At 37.8% G+C, this 18,384-nt stretch overlaps 1 protein-coding gene across 13 annotated transcripts in view; it reads left to right on the top strand.

The window, feature by feature from the left end:
• The window catches only part of PAK3 (p21 (RAC1) activated kinase 3), a 289,034-nt gene that overhangs the window by 198,384 nt on the left and 72,266 nt on the right, over positions 1-18,384 (top strand). For 11 of the 13 annotated variants that reach the window (XM_074391893.1, XM_074391891.1, XM_074391889.1 and 8 more), the window contains 4 exons: positions 5,102-5,202; positions 9,538-9,582; positions 10,754-10,907; positions 15,691-15,728. In XM_074391893.1, coding sequence (XP_074247994.1) covers positions 5,102-5,202; positions 9,538-9,582; positions 10,754-10,907; positions 15,691-15,728 — 338 coding nt within the window. The remainder of the gene's footprint in view (positions 1-5,101; positions 5,203-9,537; positions 9,583-10,753; positions 10,908-15,690; positions 15,729-18,384) is intronic. The other 2 variants (XM_074391894.1, XM_010346345.2) reach the window with 1 other exon arrangement.

Genomic DNA, 18,384 nt, shown 5'->3' with positions numbered 1-18,384 from the left:
GACGCCTGCTCTAGACATTGGTATTTTATGGAACTCTACAGGTTATTCTGATGTACAGTCCTGCTTGAGAACTAATGGTTTAAAAGATGGCTGTGGTAATTATTGCAGAAGTGGAAGGGGCGCAAAATTCATCAGAGTTGAGAGAGATCAAGGATCCATAAGGAAAGGGTATGAAGAAGGTGTACATTTATATCCTGTTTCACACAGTGGTTGCAGCATAAGAGTGTAGGAAGGAAGTCTGGGAGCCAAAGACCTCAAGGGAGAACAATGCACTTGGCCAGGAGAACTAAGTGGTGATAATCTCAGAGACGATTTTGTAGGCAAGTTTAGAAGTGCTGACGTAAAATCATTTGGAGTAAAAAAAAAAGGAAGCCTGCCTTCTCCATTCTCTCAGGCCTACAGCCTTGGGATGAGAAAGGGTGAGCATCCTCCACCAGTCTTAACTATGGAAATGGTATACTCATTGGATAGCAGAGTCTAGAGTCATTTTTCTCAGTCCCAGCTACGTAACAGAAATACCTGAAGAGCTTTAAAAAATATGCTTAGGGCTACGCCAGACTAACTGAATCTAAATCACTGGAGATAGGAGTGGGACTCTGGCATCTCTCTTTTTTTTAAGTTCTCAGATGAAAATGATGTATAGTGAAGTATGAAAACCTAAGGCAAGAGGTGAAGGAAGCAGTGAAAATGTAGGAAAAAAATGTCCCTGACAGGACAAACTCTTGGTGGTAAAAGAACTGCAGAACACTGGGGTGGGCATGTAAAAGATGGTAGATGACTAGAGGGGCTTTTCATTCTTTACAAGGTAGCAGAATAGAGAAAGAAGTTCGGATGAGAAATTCTGGAGAGATTAGCCGGCCCCAGGAATTACAACCATAACTCCCAGTAGATCTCAAGGCCAAATGCTGTTTGCAACTTGTGGTCCAGGCAGCAATTTGTAGCCTTGTTCTGAGTTCCAATAGAATATGGGAGATACACTTAGAAAGTGATACTTTTTTGGACTTCCGCTCTCTGCAGATATCAATCCAGAGAGCTGATCAGGTTGAACCTTAAGATAAATGACCAGTGCTCACAGAATTTTGCAGGGAGATGCAGACATTTTAGTGTATCTTAAAAAAAAAAAAACAAACAAACGCAAAAATAAAAACTGGATTCCATCTGGGGTGTATTTTATTGCTAAACACTTAATGAAAGCTAGAGCTCAAATCTGTTGAGTTGTTTTTTTTTTTTTTTTAATGCCACTGTGTAATAAATAATGTAGCTGTTGAAAACTTTGGTTCTGGAGACAAAGTGGGGGCCTAGGTTCAAATCCTGGCTCTGATATTTGACAGCTGTGTAACCCTGGGTGTATAATTTAACCCCATTAAGTCTCACTTTTCTCATCTGTAAGATAATAAGACATACCTCATAAGACTGTTGTGGAGATTAAATGAGATAGTCCTAATTACTTTGAACATAGTGAGTGGCCCATTCATGATAGCTATTAAGTGTGCAGGTTCAAGCTAGTTGCTGGGGAATGTGAAAATGAATAGATTACATTCTTTATTGTCAAGTGTCTCAAATTTTAGATAGAGAGGTAGATACGTAAAAAATAACAATCCTATTCTGATGGTGCCAAGCTCAAAGTAGACACTGAGATGTTCTATGGGAGCATGAAAGGACAGCCATTTAGCTTTGTTTGCAGAGGGGAGATAGGAAAAGACTTACTAAAGGAGAAAAAGCCCAAGAGTGAGTATTTAAGAATAAGGACTAATAGGAGTGATCCAGGTAAATTTTGGGGAGAGGATAAGAAGTAAGACTTTCCAGGCCTAGGTATGTGTAAAAGCTTGGAGGTAAGAGAAAACCTGGCAGTGTAGGGAGCATTGCATGTGTATAAGTAGTGGGGCCCATGGCAAGAATAGAAAGAGGTAAACTAGGGACATTATCATGTAGGCCCTTGGATATCATGCTATGAAGCATGAACTTTTAACATATGGGTAATAGGGGACAACATTTAAGCATCTTAAAGGCAAGAATGTGAGCTAGCTACAAAGTAGAGAAATGAATGGAAGGGGGTAAAATTGGAGGCAGTGAGGGTATGTGAGAAATGCTGATGCCTTAAACTAAGATAATAATTTGTGGAGATGAAGAGAGGAAGATGGATTCAAGACCGGTTTAGGAGATAGAATAGACAGAACTTGGTGACCAATTAGCATAGAAATAAAGAAGGAGTGAAAGATGACTCCCAGAGTTTTGGTTTGGGCAGCTGGGCCAGTGCTAACTTACCCAGAAGCCAGAGCAACCATTTTTATATGGCATCTAGCAAATCAGAAGCACCCAAAATGTGTAAACAGTTTAATTTTGGACATATAGCTTAAAAAAAGACTCAATCATTGTAAGAACATCAGAACTTTTTGCACTTCCATAATTGTTTCTGCCTTAGCATTGTTTCTGTTTCAATTGAATATTGGAGAGGGGGGATCATATTTTTTTTCATTGTTTAGAGCTGCCTAAAGGAGGAGGAGCCTAAGGCCTTGCTTCTTCTCTAATCTGTGTGGTTAGTGGTATCATTTCAGTGAGATAGGCAACACCGGAAGAGAAGCAAACCTGGGCTTCCTGCCTTTGCTATGCTTAGCCCTGAGTGAAGAAAATTGCACAGTTAGGCCGGTAAGGGATTGGCAGTCAGGTGGCCTTTTAGGGAGACGCCGTTAAGCCAATTCTGCATATAACTCAGCCCAAGTGGAGTGTTTAGTCAATTTGCTCCAAATGTGTTGCCAATACTAACAGAAAAATTGGGACAGTTTATTTGCTGGCAAGAGGGGCCATGAATTCAAGTTGATATAAGGATTCGAGGTACAGAATAAGGTAGGGGCTCTTAACTCGGAGACCAAGGAAATTATGAACCTGTGAAAGTATATGTGTATAGTGCATTTTTATGGGCAGAAATTCCATAGCTTGCTTCAGATTTTTCAGAAGATTGACCCCAAAAAGGTTAACAAGAGCTAGTTACTCTGAAGTGAATGAAATTGTCCCATCAGAGTTCCTTGCTTGCCTGGAACCCTTCCACAGCCCTGGGAGGGGCCCCGGTATATTTGTATTTGTAATTTTGTAATTTTTTTTTTACTTAAAGAGAACCTTCTTCTCAAATCACATGCAGTGTTTGGTCCCTCAATATGTGGCTTTACCTCTGCCAACCACAGATTAGAGAATTACCTAACGTGAGTTCGTATGTGGGAGTGGAGGCAATCCAAAAGGAATGAGTATAGATAAAGAACTGTAGAAGGCCAAAACCGTACTAGCAAAGGCAAAAGCAATGACAAGCAAAGAAACAATGGTCACTCAGAAAGGAGGAATGCCAGGCCACATTGTCAAGGAAGTAGAAAGACAAGTGGCTAGCCATGGTTAGTGTGGATGGGACATCATGAAAGAGAAAAAACAAGAAAATGATTGTAGGAGTGGCTAGGATAACTTCAATAGAGTGATGAGACCAGAGCACCTTTCTGAACAAGTAAAAAATGGTAGTTGAACAAGTATAAATGGTAGCTATAGTCCACAAAGACACGGGGGAAGTAAGAGTACCAACAAAAAGCTCTAAACTTCACTGTTGAGTTAGGATAATATTTATCAATAAAGGAGGCTCACTGTAAAAATGGAATCTGTACTGAGGGTAAGTTATATGGCATATATATATATTTTTTTCAAAATGACTCCTAACTGTGCTCCATGGCCAAGCAAAGGCCTTGGGTGTCTCTTGTCCCCCTGCTCCCATACTTTCTTTCCTGATTCTGTATAGTCCCTCTCACTACTTCAGTTTTCATATTTCTGCCCCATATCTCTGTCCTCTGGCTGGAGATAAGCAACAGTGAGAGAGAGTGGAATGATATAAGAACCCGTAAGAATAGCCTTTGAACATGAAAAGTTTTGAATTTGAAATTTATCATGGGTAACCCATAAAACATGTAATCCATATATGATTGAGTGTTATCTGTAATCCAGGGCAAGGCAACATCTGTTTGAACCGAAATGTTCGAAATTGACCACCCTGGCAATTCTGAAGTTGATTGGTTTTAACTGGGTAAACCTGGTTCATGTTGACTTGCCCTGTATTAGGAGGATGAGTACTATTTTTTTCAGTGTCAAATGCAGCCGTACCTGAGATACATGCTCAGATCTGCTAATAAGTGTGTTACAGAAGCTACTAGATGCCATTTTATAATGTTTCCACAGTGACTTCCTCCTGGGAGCTATTTCCAGATGGACTATAGTTCTCAACTTAATTTATTCAGTGACTATATCTTTATAGGCTTTTAAATTATGAGCTACTCATACATGTATTTATAATTATGTAACTATAAAAATCTGTTACTTGAGAGACAATGATTTTTGAATGGCTAATATGACAGAATGTAATGGAAATATGGAAAAATGACTAACCTAGAAAAACTAAACCAAGGAATGGCTTCAAGGTTTCTGAAAACTAAATAAAATTAATTCAGTAAGGAAAGCAGCAATTCGTAGCTTTCTACTAGCAAAGTGCTGGATAGGAAATGATTTAAGTATTTTAAATGATAATAAAGGCTTGTAACATCATTGATTTTCAGTGGTATTGTTAATAGAAGAGTCTATTAAGATATAATTAATAACATAAATGTGTTAAATAAGTACCTACCACTTATTAGCTATCATTAACGTAGAAGCAATTCATAAAACCTTTATAGAGAGCTGAAATGCTTTTTTTTCTTTCTTTCTAGTAGTATGCCTTAGTTTGACTTGTGTATAATGAATTTCTTCCTTAGTCGGTTGTATTTGATTCAACAAAGCCAGTTAAATGCAATATCCCTAGACACCTCCTGATTACACTGGTAAAGGACATAAATCAGTTTGAATGAGGAATTTGTTTCAAATGGGTTTTGGAAATTTTGAATTATTTGGTTATAGCATTTGTCATCACACTCTTAGCTACTTCTGCAAATAATCGGAATTTCTGGTGTAAAGCATTGTTGAAACTGTGTTGGAATCAATTGTCTTTCAACTTTGTAATTGTTTTGATGAACCTAATTGTACAACTTGTGGATTACAAAACTATACCCCAAATAAATACATGTTAACATTTTGCCTTTAGCCAATAAGAAGAAGGAGAAAGAGCGTCCAGAGATCTCTCTTCCTTCAGACTTTGAGCATACGATTCATGTGGGGTTTGATGCAGTCACCGGGGAATTCACTGTAAGTAAGCTCCTTGTTTTGTTTTGTAAGCCACGAAAGAATTCCTTTGTGAAAACAGGATTCAAGCAAGAATTGCCATATCCCAAAATGTCAGACTTAATATTTTTGATGGTTCCAAAAACGATGGACACTGCCTAGGCAATCATAGATGGAAATAGAGAATGGCAACAACATTGACCAAATTATTCTGTCCATCTTTTAAAACAGTTTGATCACTGTATAGTCTCAACTTCGTTGAAAACATTAACCATGGCACAGAAAATATACTCCTGGCAGAGAGACACTACCTGAGCTTTTTTTTTTATCATGTGAAGTGAATCAGAGAATCATCTACTCAACATGGCCAGTGAAAATAATTCATCTGAATAATTCAGACTTTACATTAAAACCTGTATTACCCAGATTAGCTAACTACACTAACCAAGAATCTCTATGGAACTGGCCTGTTTTTTCCTTTGATTTCAAGAACATAGACTATTTTTACAATTATTAGTAGGTATATTTTGTAGACATTCAAAAACAAACCTCATATTTCAAGAAGAAATGTTGATGGATATGTCATGTATGTTTTAATTGTTCTGTGCACTCTCTCTCCTCTCTCTCTTTCTCCTCTCTCTCTAGAGATGACATGTAATCCATAGTAAATACCAATAAGAATTGTCTGGATAGACCATAGCTGTAGATCAAGTATTTTGCTGAATATTTGTAGTGCTCAAATAGCCCAAGGTCTCAGAGCTGGGAAATTTTATACTTTTGTTAAAAAAGACCTTGCATCTTTTTTTTTTTTTTTTTTTTTTTTAGATCAATGAGGGAAAAGATGTGGCTATGGCTAGAAATATGTCCCCAGGAAGGTCAACTACCTTTTTACATACTATCAATGACCTCCATCAAAATGTAAATTCTGGATTAAGGAGTAATTTTGAATGTATTTAAAAAAAAAAATCTTTGGTAGAACCATCACCATCAATTCTTGGACTGTTAAACCGGAGATAAATTTACATATTAAGTAGTTGAGTTTTTTGTTTCATAACATAATACTAAGTAGACTGTGTTATATGATTAAGTGGAAAAAAAAGAAGGAACAAATGAATCTATGTGGAGAAGCAAACCATGTTGCTGAATTGACAGTCAAATTATCTTATTTTTTCAATTCTGGAAGTAAGTGATATGAGAATGGAAATGGAAACAGTAAACACCTTGGCCTCGTACAGTGGTGTGAGCTGATTATTTCTGCGTTCTCGGTAGCAAGCAGAGGAGAACGTTAAGAAATATTGACACATAAAGTGGAGATAGGTAAGATTTAACCAATTTCATCATCAAAGTCAGGGACGTTACTCAAATGGCTTTGAGACTGAATCAGTCTTAACTATATTTGCAGAATATTCTCTTAGCCACACTTAGGAACTCCAACCTTGCTATTACCACTACCGCCACCATCATCCCCACCAGAAAAAAGTAATTTGTATAACCTGAAAAACTTTATATTTTTAAAAAAATTATAAAGAGATTATAACTATTATTGCTGACACTCGAAACAAGAAAATCCCTTAAACTTTATAAAAGTTTTGCCTAATAACTATTCCCTTTTTATTACTTAATTTTTCCAGCTTTGACATTTTAATGTTCTCTATGCTTTTCCTCATTTAAACTACCGTTGTGTTTTATTGTTGTCATTCCCTATTTTTCTTTTCATTTTTCTTCCTTTTTGTTTTCTGATGTTGAAGTTTTCTCATTCAGTTATCTCATGTGACATTCTAGTTGCTTTCCAATATTTTATTCTTTCTACTTTTCAAATTTACTTGTCATCTTGTGATACAATATCTCTACCTTTAGCTCTTTCATTTATCTTTCTGGGTTCTGAATGGAAATGAAAGGAAGTAAATCACCACCATCTTGCTGACTGCAGCACCAAGCATTTTCATTTTGCTGTCAATTAGAACCCAAAGAACCCAAAGTGATGAACAATCTTTCCAGTGATGAAAAACAGTTGGATACAACCAAACCATATGAACTAAATACCCTTCTCCCCACCTCTAACAATATGCCCAATTTGAAATAAGATAGCTGTTTGGAAGTAATCCATTGTTATGAATCCATTGAATACATAGAAAGACATAAGCTAAATTTGGACAATGGAAGTACTTTATTGTCATCTTGATAATCTTTTGTAACTACTTGTTCATACCTTATTTTTAAAGATGCCAAATTCTGCCCTTTTTGGTACGTTTTTTAACCTGTGATTTACATTTACTATATTATTATGTTTATTAAGTATAAACATGCCAAATTAAAGCAAGCTTTTAAGAAAGTCTTTTTATTGGTAGGGTTTAGAATTGGGTCCTAATTGTCATAGCACCACTAATTCATTGTGTGTTGGGAGGGAATCATATTGTTAAGTTTGATTGTCGTAGTTGTTGAGGTTGAATTTTGTGCAATTTGCTCAACTATCTAATCCAGTTGTCTTACAAAGGCTTGTTATTTTGAATATTTATACACTGATTTGGTGTGTTACTTGGTGATTACCCACTGGCTAATTGGCCCATATGACCTTGTATACCTGGTCATACACTTGGACCGTGAAGCCAAAAGTAGGTTGGGAGGTGAGATTTTTGGTATTCAATGATTACAAGTCCTTACCCTTTATATTGCCATTTTTGTCCCAAATACTTCAGAACTCCCTTTTCCAGACCTCTAGACCTGTGACGGTCGCTTCAAGTCAATCAGAGGGAAAAATGGTATGAGTGATATAAATTATCATTTATTATGATAAGATAAATGCTTGGCCTGTTATATCATGCTGCCATTCTCCTGGGCTACACTGGACAACCCCCAGCTTGATGTACATCTAGTTGTTATTGTATACACAGTCAGGCATTGATATGTGCTCCTGCTTCTTATGCTCAAACTCCTAGGTCTTCATTAGCTGTCTAACTTTTGGGATTAGTTCCTGAACATGGCATAATGAGATGGCTTTCTGACTATGTGCCTTTTTGGCATACATTCAAATTTAAATGTCGTTATTGATAATTGGGTTTGTCTCAACTTAGAAAAAGAAATTATGTCAGCAGTGTAGTCAAAATTATGTCAGCAGTGTAGTCATGTGGTAAGTATAGTTGTCTGGAAGATTTTCTGCTATTGACAGCATTTTTCCTGCTGTCTAGTGATCATAAGACTATTTATCACAAAAGATTAGAAGTGCCATGGGAATGTATAATAACTGCAAATATTCTAATGACTATGGTGATGATTATGCCAGTAACATCTGCTCTAGCGGTTATGTGCAATGCATACCTCAATTTGTAACACTTAATAACTCCTTTGGCCATTATAGTATTAACCAAATGCTATTAATTGCACTTAGAATCAGAACTGGGATCGTGCATGGGCTCCTGAGTTCAATTTTTTGGCTTAAGGCTTTAGCATCTAGCTGCGTGATAAATGCATGTAAAAGTGTCGTTTCACTGTGCTTGGAGTAACCCCAAATGCCAGAAATCAAGGACATATATCCAAAATCAAGGCAGCTGGGTCAAGCATGTTTCTGTAGCATTCGAGATATCTTTATTTAGGCAAAGCTGTTACCTTATATCTTGTCTTATTTTGTGGGAAGTGGGATTTTAGAACTGCAGCACTAAAATGGAAATTATTTATACATGGTTTATATGGAATGGTTTCCCTTTCCCTCGTCTAAATATCTAAGAAACTTAAAACATAGAGTCTGGCTATGTGGGAATGTTCTTTATCTAGTTTTCTCTAAGCCAGCCATGACGTTAGCTACAAAGTGCAAAAGAATCACATCGATGAGAATAAAATTCAATGTTTCCATACAGCCATCCTTTGAATTTTAGCCACATACACACTTTCAATCTGAAACTAAAATTGGTTAACCAGAATTGGGAACTGAAATTTGTAAGTTTATCACATGGCCATTGGCTACCTGTGATCACCCAATTATGAAAACAACTTACAAATTATTGTCAAAGCTTTTCATGATGCCATCCTTCTTGCCTCCAAATTCATGTTTCTGCCTTTTAGTAATTTTTCCAGTCATTTAATGGTAATTCTTATTAATACATATTTATGGAGGAAGCGTCTTGCCAAAAGTGGAATAATGCATCCAAACTTTGGAACGTTGTCATTTTCTCTGTTCTCTTAAATCTGTTGTCCTGTAGCCTGTCCTGTCCCTGATTTAGTTAAAACCTCCCTATTTTCATAACTGCCCCACCTTAGAAGGGACTCCCCCCATTCAGACCCATTGGTTTCATCTCCTCCCACCTTCTAAGTTGTCCCACATTCTGTTTTAACTTTCTTTTCTTTCTTTATTTACGTCCATTACAGCCAGATCTCTATGGCTCACAGATGTGCCCAGGGAAGCTCCCAGAGGTGCGTCACAGGCCCAAAAGAAGCTTGCATCAAAGTGCTTCTTTGAGATGTCATAGCACTGCAGCAGCAGGTTCATGTGTGTGCAGTAGAGTTGTTGCTTGGCTTATCTCACTTTTTTGTTGTCATTCCCAAACTCTGGAGGCCCACGTCACACATTGTTTTGCCGAGACTTCATAGGACAAAGCCACATAAATTGACTGGATGCACTTTAGGAATAGTGTATCTGTTTATCTCTCCAAGTTGCTCTTGGAGGTTGGATAATTATGCAATTGGGACATCTGTAGGCTGAACATGTAGGAAAGAATGTTGAATGTACAATCCAAAGCTAACCTCGAATTTTTGCAATTCTCCTTGTTTAGATTTCCAAATACTCCCTCCTCTCTGCTCTAAATGCTTCAGATTATTACAAATTCTTACAAGGCTTTGGCGTGGTTTTCATAGTCCCCAGGTTCTATGTGGCCTACAAATGAAGTGAGAAGGAAGGGAGAGAGAGAGGAGAGGAAAAGGAGCGCATGCCCTGAAGAAAGCTGCAGGGAAAATGCCCAAAGCAGCGTTAATGTTACTGTTTAGCATCTCAGTGGTTCTTGCTCCTCCACAATTCTATTTTTGTCTCCTCCCAATCTGCCTTTATAGTAAACCTCTAGACCCCAAAAATTGCATTTTGTAATCACAAAGCATAACCTGACCAAAGGTGAGACTCCTTTTATTCCAAAATATATTCCGATTACAACATGACCAGAACAGCTTGTGTTATTCTAGTCATAAAACTCACTGATCTGCACTATACTATGCTGTGCACAAATTTAGAGAGAAGTCTTGCTATGTCTGCCCTGAGTCGCCAGAAAAAAACAATAAGCTAAGCCGTAAACATCATTTCATGGATGAGCAGAGTCAATATGGAGGTGATTTTCATGTGCTTTTTTTTTTCTATCACAGTCATACTCCCACCCACCCTTTTTAAGTTGGATCCTAGTTTTACCTATGTGTTTTAATTAGAGAAGAGAATGATTGCATTATTAAGTTACTAACTTTAAATCTAGAATGTAACTTCAGTTTCCCAAGTGTAATCCTACAGGTAGCATGGGCTTCTTGGTGAAGAACTTTACTGGAACATAAAAATGCTGCTGCAGAATGTTCTGAGCTACCATTCTTTCCCTTTGGTTGTCCACAGGGAATTCCTGAGCAATGGGCACGATTACTCCAAACCTCCAACATAACAAAATTAGAACAGAAGAAGAACCCACAAGCTGTTCTAGATGTTCTCAAATTCTATGATTCCAAAGAAACAGTCAACAACCAGAAATACATGAGCTTTACATCAGGAGGTAAGAGGAAGTCTATGGTATCAAAGGTAAAGAGCATCATGTTAAGAACAAAATGTCTGTAGGACAATCTCAGAGTGTTGCATTAAGAACAAAATGTCTGTAGGACATTTGAAGTCAGTTCTAGTACCTTCATACGGTGTCAGCATAAGGAAACCAAAAATGAGTTGGAATTTGAGGTTGATGCTAAATTATATAACTCAAGTATTTTTAGAATCCAAATAAGGTAATTATTTAGTGAAGTTGTAGTTCTGAGCTTGAATTAACAGTCAATTGTTGTTTCTTTACTGGCATAAAGACAGTCATTTATCAGGCCTTGTGATATGTTCATGAAGTAAGAGTTGTATGCGTGAAGCTGTGGTCTCTGGAAATTTAATTTCTCCCTCAGATTCATTGATTTGTACCATGATGACACAGCATACATTTTTTTGGTGTCAGGTTATTTTGATAAGACCCCGAAATCAGACTGAAAAGGGGAAACTATGTCTTACTATTTTTAGAAACCGAAATATCCATGTTATTTGCCAAATCTTTACCTCATTTGCTAGTGTGTAGATTTAGCCTTTATTTGGAGCTTTGATGTTCAAATTTGCACTATAAGCAGCCGTACTAGTCCGTGTTTATGCTGCCTGTAAAGACATATCTGAGACTGGGAAGAAAAAGAGATTTAATTGGACTTACAGTTCAAAGTGGCTGGGGAGGCCTCAGAATCATGGTGGGAGGAGAAAGGCACTTCTTACGTGTCAGCGGCAAGAGGATATGAGAAAGAAGCAAAAGTGGAAAACCCCGATAAACCCATCAGATTTCATGAGACTTATTCACTATCATGAGAATAGCATGGGGAAGACCGGCTCCCATGTTTCAATTAGCTCCCCATGGGTCCCTCCCACAACATGTGGGAATTCTGGGAGATGCAGTTCAAGTTGATATTTGGGTGGGGACACAGCAAAACCATATCATTCTGCCCCTGGCCCCTCCAAATCTCGTGTCCTCACATTTCAGAACAAATCATTCCTTCCCAACAGTCCCCCAAAGTCTTAATTTACTTCAGCATTAATCCAGAAGTCCATAGTCCAAAGTCTCATCTTAGACAAAGCAAGTCCCTTTTGCCTATGAGCCTGTAAAATCAAAATGAAGCTAGTTACTTCCTAGATACAATAGGGGTACAGGCATTGGGTGAATACAGTCATTCCACATGGGAGAAATTGGCCAAAACAAAGGCGTTACAGGGCCCATGCAAGTCCAAAATCCAGTGGGGCAGTCAAATCTTAAAGCTCTAAAGTGATCTCCTTTGACTGTAGGACTCACATCTAGGTCAAACTAACACAAGAGGTGAGTTTCCATGGTCTTGGGCAGCTCTGCCCCTGTGACTTTGCAGAGTACAGACTCCTTCCAGGCTGCTTTTACAGGCTGCTGTTCAGTGTCTGCAGCTTTTCCACGTGCACAGTGTAAGCTGTCAGTGAATCTACCATTCTGGGGTCTGGAGGATGGTGGCCCTCTTCTCACAACTCCACTGGGCAGTGCCCCAGTAGGTACACCGTGTGTGGGCTCTGACCCTGCATTTTCCTTCTACACTGCCCTTACAGAGGTTCTCCATGAGGGCCCCACCCCTGCAGTGCCTGAGCATCTAGGCATTTCCATACATCTTCTGAAATCAAGGCATAGGTCCCCAAACCTCAATTCTTGACTTCTGGGTATGCACAAGCTCAACACCATGTGGAAGCTGCCAAGGCTTGGGGCTTCCACCCTCTGAAGTCACAGCTCGAGCTGTATGTTGATCCCTTTCAGACACAGCTGGAGCAGCTGGCACAGAGGGCTCCAAGTCTCTAGACGGCACACAGCATGGGGACCCTGGACCTGGTCCACAAAATCATATTTTCCTCTTGGACCTCTGGGCCTGTCATGAGAAGGGCTGCTGCGAAGTTCTGATATGGCCTGGAGACATTTTTCTTATGGTCTTTGAGATTGACATTAGGCTCCTTGCTACTTATGCAAATTTCTGCAGCCAAATTTAATTTCTCCCCAGAAAATAAGTTATTCTTTTCTATCACATATTGAGGCTGCAAATTTTCCAAACTTGTATGCTCTGTTTGCCTTATAAAACTGCATAGCTTTAACAGCACCCAAGTTTCCTCTTGAATGCCTTGCTGCTTAGAAATATCTTCCACCAGATACCCTAAATCAGGCGTCCCCAAACTTTTTACACAGGGGGCCAGTTCACTGTCCCTCAGACCCTTGGAGGGCCGCCACATACTGTGCTCCTCTCACTGACCATCAATGAAAGAGGTGCCCCTCCCTGAAGTGCGGCGGGGGGCGGGGGGGCGGATAAATGGCCTCAGGGGGCTGCATGCGGCCCCACGGGCCGTAGTAGTTCGGGGATGCCTGCCCTAAATAATCTCTCTGAAGTTCAAAGTTCCACAAATCTCTAGGGCAGAGACAAAATGCCACCAGTCTCTTTGCTAAAACATAACAAGAGTTGCTTTTGCTCCAGTTCCCAACAAGCTCCTCATCACCATCTGAGACTACCTCAGTCTGAATTTTATTGTCCATATTGCTATCAGCGTTTTGGACAAAGTCATTCAACAAGCCTCTGTGAAGTTCCAAACTTCCCCACATTTTTATGTCTTCTTCTGAGCCCTTTCACACTGCTTCAGTCTCTGCCTGTTACCCAATTCCAAGGTCACTTCCACATTTTCAGTATCTTTTTAGCAACACCCCACTTTACTGGTACCAATTTAGTGTATTAGTCCATTTTCATGCGGCTGATAAAAATATACCCAAGACTGGGAAGAAAAAGAGGTTTAATTGGACGTACAGTTCCATATGGCTAGGGGGGCCTCAGAATCATGGTGGGAGGCAAAAAGCTTTTTTGTATATGGCAGCAGCAAGAGAAAATGAGAAAGAATCAAAAGCAGAAACCTGTGATAAACACATCAGATCTTGTGAGACTTATTCACTACCTTGAGAATAGCCACGGGAAAGACCAGCCACCATGACTATATTACCTCCTGCTGGGTCTCTCCCACAACGTGGGAATTCTGGGAGATACAATTTAAGTTGAGATTTGGATGGGGACACCGGCAAACCATATCAGCAACTGAAATGTATATACCAAATAATACTTTCACATTTTGAGATAGATGACTTGAGTTCTGTCTACAATAATTTATTAACTTATTATTTAACATCTAAAGGATGAAGGGAGTATTATCATTAGTATTCCAGCTATAAAGAGCCCCTACCTCTTGGCACTGGATTTAGTATTAGGCAGCCTTTAAGTTTCTTTGAGAATGATCCAAGGATACCCTTGGAAGGGGAAGAGTGTCTGATTTGGCCATATCAAATATCAAAGCCCAAATTTGAATGCCTATGACAATTTACATGCTAAATTGGACTTTTTTAAAATGAGAAGATTGCTTAACTGCTGTTATCCAATGTTGAAAACCTAAAAAGAAAGCCATCAAGGAAAACTTTTTACTATATTTAAGCTTCCACATAGAATAAAATAAGAGATCCTGGTGACACATCAAAAAAATGTTTTATGTGAGAAAATCAAGAGCTGTGCTCCAAGTTAGAACCATAGGCAACCAGAACTGAAAATGTATTCAAGAAATCATTTCAGTGTAACCACGAATACACTTTAGAGTCTCAGAGTTTGTTCTTTACTCCAAATAGCCATTGCTATTTAACACTTAGTTTTATATGCCAGATTTCTCTCAACTTACAAAGATGAAATCCGGACAACTATATTAAAACTCCACTGTACAGTTGTACTGTACTGAGCTGAGTGTACCTTATCATAGGTTTTCTGAATGCTCTGGTGTTGGGACTGACTAATAGCAGAGGAGAAGAGGAGGAGAAGATGGAGATAGCACAGGAAGGTGAAAGGAAAGAATGGAAAGGAGGTAGGGAGAGAGGAAAGTGGGAAAAATCCTAGATATACAGTAGTTCCTCACTTACCCATGTGGAATGTGTTCTAAGACCTCCAGTGGATGACTGGAACCATGGATAGTATGGAACCTTATGTATACTATTTTTTTTTCTGTACATACTTACCTATGATAAAGTTATGAATAGGCACAGTAAGAGATAAACAACAATAAGTAATAATAAAATAGAATAATTATAACAATATGCCAGGATCACTACATTTGCTCTTTGGGGCTATTAGGAAGTAAAATAAGGGGTACTTGACTACAAGCATTGTGGTATCTCCACAGTTGTTCTGATAACCAAACTGGCTATTAAGTGACTAATAGGCTGGTAGTGTAAACAAAGTGGGTACAGTGGGCAAAGGGATTATTCATGTCTCAGGTGGAATGGGGCAGACTGGCATGAGATTTTATCATACTTGAAATGGCATGCACTTTGAAACTTATGAATTGGTTATTTCAGTGATTTTGGATTTAATATTCTTGGACCACAGTTGACCACAGATAGCTGAAAGCACAAAAAGTGAAACTTCAGATAAGGGGGACTACTATAAATGTATAGAATCATACCAGTTAAGAGTAGGTAATCTTGTCATTCTTGAACATAAATGAGATTCACTAAAGGCCTTCATTAATATCTGTAAAATGACCTGGTGAGAATATGGTGAGGATGTAATGTTGTAAGCTATTTTAAGAAAAACTATGTCATTAGTCATAATATCTAGTTAATGCTAAATTGGAGCATGTCCTTCTAGTTAAAATCATGCAGTTTTTCATTTTTATTTTTCTGGTATGGTCTCTAAATAAAACAGTCTTTATGAAACAAAGATGACCTCTGTAATCTCACTTTGCAGATAAAAGTGCACATGGATACATAGCAGCCCATCCTTCGGTAAGTGAAAAATTGAAAACTGTTTCATATAATTGGTGTTTCCAGATATTTAAGAGAATGTAACTGCACAGGTCCAGTTATTAGATATAGAGTCTTTTAAAAACAATTTTAAGGTATAATTCGGTATATAAAATTTACCTATTTTCAGGTAAACAGTTCAATGAGTTTTGATAAATGTACCTGTGCTACCATCAGCACAATTGCGTTTTAGAACATGTAAACATGGATTTTACCCCAGTAAAATCCTTCATACCTGCTTACAGTTAACTCTACCCACCCCACCCTAGTCATAGGCAAGAACTAACATGGATTCTGCCTTTATGGATTTGGCTTTCTGGATATTTCATGTAAATGAAATAATACAGCATGTGACTTTTGGGGATTGGCTTTTTGTACTCAGTTTAATTCTTTTACGATTCACCCAAGTTGTTGGGTATATCAGTAATTTGTGTTCCTTTTTATCTCTGCGCATTCCAGAATATGATTGTACCATTGTTTGTTTAACCATTCGTACTCTGAAGGCTCTCTAGTCTATTTTCAGTTGCTAGCTATTACAAATAAAGCTACTAGGAACATTCTTTTACAGGGCCTTTATATTGACAGTGTTAAAGATTTACATGTAGAACCTTGAGAATAATAATCATGTTAATAGAAATTTCTCTGAACACCTAAAGTGTACACTTACAATGTAAACTGTAAGATAATTTTATTTTTACATGTACTTAATCTTTCCTACAGCCTAATTAAGTCTTACCATTGTCCCCATTTTACAGATGAGGAAACTGAGGTTTTGAGAAACTAAATCGCTTCTCTAAGGTTTTAACAGTATGCGTTTTGTATGTCACTTGTTCCAACAAACTGAGGTACAGTGAGGGAAGTGACTTCGGCCAAAGCCACATAGATAGTTTTTATCAGAAAAATGACTGGAAAATAAGTAACCAACTCGTTGGAAGTGCTATAGTTTCTGAAAGAGTATTTGTGCACATTAGAGAGAAAATAATCTCAGATAAGGCTTCCCTTTCTGTGATTTTCATTTTGATGTCCTGATAGAAATTACTTCTTGCCCCATTTGCTTTTCTAGGGGTGAAATAATTTACATTACTGAAAGTCTGTTAACCATTTATTCAAACAGTAATTGATGACCAAGCTGATTCTTCTTCCTTTTATAGCAGACAAATGCTTGTCTGCTTGACATCACCCTAGGTAGCCAGTATGACCCCACTAGACCTTTTTTAGTTGTAAAGAGTAAAGGCTCTGAAATAGTATATCAGTTTCTCAAAAATTAAAAATGGTATTAACCATATGATCTATTCCACTTCTGGGTGTATACCCATAATTGAAAACAGGGTCTCCAGGAGATATTTATACACTGATATTTATTGCAGCAATATTGACAGTAGGCAAATGGTGGAAGCAACCTGAGTCTCCACCAACAGATGAAGGGTTAAACAGAAGATGGTATATATAAACAGTAGAACATTATGAAGCCTTAAAAAGAAGATAATTCTGACACATTAAAACATGGATGAACCATGAGGACATTATGCTAAGTGAAATAAGCCAATCACAAAAGGCCAAATACTATATGATTCCACTTATATGAGGTACCTAGAGGAGTCAAATTTATAGAGACAGAAAGTAGAATACTAGTTACCAGGAGCTGGGGGGAGGGGAAGTGGGGAGTTGTTTAATGGGTACAGAGTTTCAGTTTTGCAAGAGAGAAAAGAATTCTGGAGATGAATGGCAGTGATGATTATACAACAGTGCCCTCAACAGTACTGAAATGTATACCTAAAAATGGTTAAGATGGCAAATTTTATGTTATATATATTTTACTACAATTAAAAATAAAATGAAAAAAAGAGTGAAGACTCTGGACATAGATATTTAATCTAATTTCTCCATTTACTAAGTATGTCACTTTGGGAAAGTAGCTTAGCTTCTCTGAGCTTCTTTCCTTAGCCATAAGAAGGAATAATAATAGTACTTACCTCCTAGATCCTGTGTGAATATTAAATGTGATAATGCATAGAAAGTACTTAGCATAGCACCTGGCACACAATATGTGTTTATTATATGTAAACTATTATTTTTACATGGCTGCAATAGGAAAAACTCACTCTCTTTGCACATGAAGCTTGTACTTGCACTTTGCTCAGATTCCCCAAAACAGAACAGAATATGGCCCTCTTATCTGACTAGTCATTTCCCCTCTTCCTCCTTCTTTGCTATGACAGCTTCCTGAGCCACAATGAAAACAACATGTAGGTAAACAACATGTAGGGAGGTAGTAGGAAAATGGGAATAACAAAAATGACAACCTTCCATGATCAATGCATATTTTACCTCTTTTGATTTCAGTAATATCATGCTTGTGTAATCTTGACTGGGTATTCTGGCAAAAAAAATAGTTAATTTTTTAGGTTGGTCAGCTTTTGAAACACCAACTTGCTAGGATAGTCTGTGTATTGGTTTTTGTCTTCTCCTAAGATATTAACTGTTCTTTTGAAATTGGCTCTATTGGTTTTGCTTGTAGAATTAAAACAAAGCTGATATAATGGCTAAAATATTCCATTAAGTTAGAAAAAATAATAATCTCACTGTCTAGATATAAAACAAATAGATTTTTACTTATTTAGCATATATTTACCAACTG

This window comes from Saimiri boliviensis, chromosome X (genome assembly GCF_048565385.1).
Source record: "Saimiri boliviensis isolate mSaiBol1 chromosome X, mSaiBol1.pri, whole genome shotgun sequence".
Lineage (NCBI taxonomy): Eukaryota > Metazoa > Chordata > Mammalia > Primates > Cebidae > Saimiri > Saimiri boliviensis.
Note: the sequence above shows the minus strand (reverse complement) of the source record. Positions and strands in the feature narration are given on the sequence as shown.